At 33.5% G+C, this 3,962-nt stretch overlaps 1 protein-coding gene across 1 annotated transcript; it reads right to left on the reverse strand.

The window, feature by feature from the left end:
• Positions 1-969: 969 nt before the first annotated feature.
• On the reverse strand, positions 970-3,067 carry LOC125423999 (uncharacterized). Its single transcript, XM_060820161.1, has 2 exons — positions 2,645-3,067; positions 970-2,342 (listed from the first exon to the last, which is right to left on the reverse strand). The coding sequence occupies exons 1-2, from the start codon at positions 2,840-2,842 to the stop codon at positions 2,226-2,228; spliced, it is 315 nt and encodes a 104-aa protein (XP_060676144.1). The 5' UTR covers positions 2,843-3,067; the 3' UTR covers positions 970-2,225.
• Positions 3,068-3,962: the final 895 nt, after the last annotated feature.

Genomic DNA, 3,962 nt, shown 5'->3' on the forward strand with positions numbered 1-3,962 from the left:
TTATGGATTAGTGTATAGGTTATAGATATGGTCGTCCTTTGTAATATGTGGTGAGAGAGAATAGACAAGTATTTTGCTGTGATAGCATCAACCACTCTGTCCCTCGGCCGAAAGACGACCAGTTAAGTCATGGCAAGTTACTAGCATTCGGTGCCTTGGGATGCCAAAGTGACCAATTGCAAGTTTCTCTCTTTAACATCTCCATCAGAATAGTTCTTAAAATTTTGAGTACTATGTGAAACTACTGATATATCGTATGGTGTATCAAGTGTCTTTTTAGAGACTCCAAAGAAAGTTTTTAGAAAAGTTTTTCCTATGTATTAATTTCAAAAAGAATAATACATCTTTTTCTTCTCTATATTTGTGTTTTATCTTTCTTTATTTTCTACCAGAGGATTACAACAAGATCTTCATGATAAACAGAAACGCAAAAATCTGGTATAAATGACCACCAAAGCTTGTAAGAAGCAGAAATAGTATCTTAATATATGATTGTGTATGGTCAACGTTAGTGAGTCTTAAACTAATTCGATCTCATATTCAATTCCATTTTCCAAACACATAGCAAGCCCATAGAAAGGGCTTACATATAGAATTCTCCACCTAGTTTATGCTTCTTCTTGTGCCATTAATAAACAAGAAGTCCTAGTTCAGTTTACTCAACTTGACAAAAAGAAAAGCTCATCTAAACGCCAAGATGGGTATTAAAAGAGATTCCGTAATGAACAACATAAAAAGGGAAATTCTCGAAATACTAAAACAAGCCCATCATTTAAACTCCTGTTAAGGCATTTTTTGCCATTATTACTGGGAAAAGTTCAGAAACTAATAAGCGTGCATGTACACAGTATGAAGCTTTTTAAATGATTGTTAACTTTCTTTTTTCAAATATCAAATCGGTAAGCAGAAAAAGTTTGATACGTCACTGGGATATATATATTGAATAATTCAAAAGACGATGCACCCATGTAACCAACAATGATACATTAGTCATATATTAGAAACCAGCAATGGCACATTAGTCATATGTTAAACAATGAGTATGCAGCATCCATATTATCATAATTAAAACAAACAAAACGAACAGGAATAGGCTGCATCATCTTGGAAAAAGATAGCAAAGCAACCAACTTTCAGCCTTTAAACCTTCTACTGTAGCAAGGAAATTATACAATATCAACCATAAAAGAGGACTCACCTGTAAGGAATATGTTGACGAGTTGAAGCATCTCTATATTTCTTAGCAAGACCAAAGTCCATGATATAAACCCATGAGGAAGCAGGTATCAAGGAATGCCTTGTAGAATGTGAAAGAAAATTCCAATTTTAAAATATTTTCCACATACCTGATTTGCACGCCTCCCTAAACCCATGAGGAAATTGTCTTGGCTCTGTATCTCGATGTAAGAATGATTTGGAATGGACAAACACCACTCGATTAATCATGATATAGAACCAAGAGACACACATATGTTGGAATAATATGCATCCAGTAAACACAGTCCTACCATCGCAAGCATGAGAACAATGACGAAAAAGCACTTATGGTCTATAATTACTTCAATACTTTTGTATTACAATTTCAACATAATCACATATAATACAGTTGCCATTATCTCTTTCGATGTTAAATAAACCTTCTTGGAAAATTGAACTGGTAAAACTTACAATCACAGCAAAAAATCATTAAAATAAAAAGCACTTCTGGTCTCTAATATAACATGCACCACATCAGGCACTAAAATTAAAATGAAGATAATTCCTAGAAGATAGAATTAATATCTCAATAATTCAGAGACCAAGCAGTATTACTTTATCCATCTAGAATATCTAGGAAGGGACCTTCAAAACTAATAAAATTTGCATATGTCAAATCCAAGATCACATTCTTAACATAAGCATGAAAGGCAAACATTCAAACATGATAGTTTATGTTTCCAACTAAGATACAAGAAAAAGATAAATAAAAATATAATATGAGCCTCACATACTAAGAAATCCAAATACCAGTTCCTTCTTGCCTAAAATGCTCCTTTTGTAGCAACATAAACATCAAACACACAATGAGCATATAATTACGTTACCAAAAAATAAATAAATAAAAGTTACGAAGAAGCTACAATCTCAAAATTAAAAAAAATTAAAAATAAAAAAAATAAAAATAAAAATGAAAATATAAGAGTGAGGATAGTTTAGCCATATGAACAAGAAGAGTGCCAACGGCATCAAAACGGCAAAGCCTTGTGAGTGATTTCACCATACAAGGACCTCCGATACTCCTCATTATCTTTCACACCCAAAATTTCCCATCCCATGCGCCTGGACCCAATTACCTCAGACTCCTTCGACACCAGAGCAGAAAATAAATAAGTAAATAAACTACTTTGGACACTGAATAATCACCAAAGATCTTAGACATAAACACGCCAAGATAAATGAGCCTCTGCCCCTACGCAAACTCAGCATATGGAACCGAACAAATCAAAGCGAATTCGAATTCCAAAAAATCCAATTCCAAAACAAAACCAAAATCTAGCTAAAGTCAAAATTTTAAATCAAAATGGAAAACTCTGAGAAAAAAAGAAATAATAATTATAGAGAGAAAGAAAATAATAATAATAATAATAATAACAAAACAGCTAACCAGATTACTATCGCAGCGATCGGGATCCAAGCACTTGACAACGACAAATTCATTGGAAGGAAGATAGATTGCTCTGTAAACCGTAGGGCTGGCAACATATCCGGCCTTTTCAAGAAGCTTATAGTGCTCACAGTGTAAGCCTTGGAATTGCCTCACATCCTTCCCATACAGAGCTCTCGGCAGTAAACGAAGATCCATAGAAAGAGGGAGAAGCGGGCCAGGGGGACAGAGATCGAGAGGCAGACGGGGAGTAAGAAACCAAGATTGGAAGCGAAGCAGGAGAGCGAGAGGGAGAGGGAGAGGGAGAGATTGAGAGGAGGTGCACTCCGAAGAGTGAAGTTGGCCACGAGGGGTAGGTGAAATGGGGACCTGGACTTGGAAAAGGTTTGGGGATTTTGGTATTGTTGGTGTTACTAAACGACGTCGTTGGACTCAAACAAATGTTAATCATCGGCAACATGAAAAGTGTCGGTGACAACTTGTAAATCCTCGCCATGATGGAGTTCAAAAAATTGGGGGGATAATTGACACCAATACGTTTTGGGACTTTCTATGTCAAAAGCCCTGTGACAACAAAAAAGGCGCTATTAAATATACGGTTAAACCATGCTTGAAAATGTGAAATGCATTGTCACAGTCGCTGACCATTCATTGACAATTTTCTTTTCCTTTTTTTTTTTCTTGTTTTTTTTTTTTTTTTGTGTCAACTGAAAATTTATAGGAATTGCTTAGATTTTTTGTTATGAAAGCTTTTCCACCTAATAACTACAACGATTGAAGTATAATTTGTTTAACATTTCATTTTTACATCAAAATATTTTAATTTTATTAAAATTTGGATTCACGTCTATGCATATATATAGATATATATATGATGCGGCATATCCAAGTTAAGAAATTATATTGATTAAATATATATATATATATATAACTAATTGATTTTCAAAAATTAATTAATACGACAAAGAACACCAAATATAATGTAAAATACTTTGCAATCATAAATTCCACCTTGTTGTTAAAATTCATACACTTGACAGTTAAGTTTCAAACATTCATATAAAATTGGAGAAGGATGCAGATATAAAACCAACCATAAAAATTTATTTAACTATGAAATAGCATACATAGACAACAACAAGAATAACAGTACAAACATAGAAGATACATCATTCAAGGTCATAGACTAATACAATTTGCCATATAAAGGCATTCACAAACTTCAAACTACAATCCGTTAATTTTTGTTATAACAATAAAGATCTTCTTGATAGGATTTTCTTTTGAAGTTTGATTTTACTTATCATCTGCTTATACA

The sequence above is a fragment of the Ziziphus jujuba genome, chromosome 9 (assembly GCF_031755915.1).
Source record: "Ziziphus jujuba cultivar Dongzao chromosome 9, ASM3175591v1".
In the NCBI taxonomy this organism is placed as follows: domain Eukaryota; kingdom Viridiplantae; phylum Streptophyta; class Magnoliopsida; order Rosales; family Rhamnaceae; genus Ziziphus; species Ziziphus jujuba.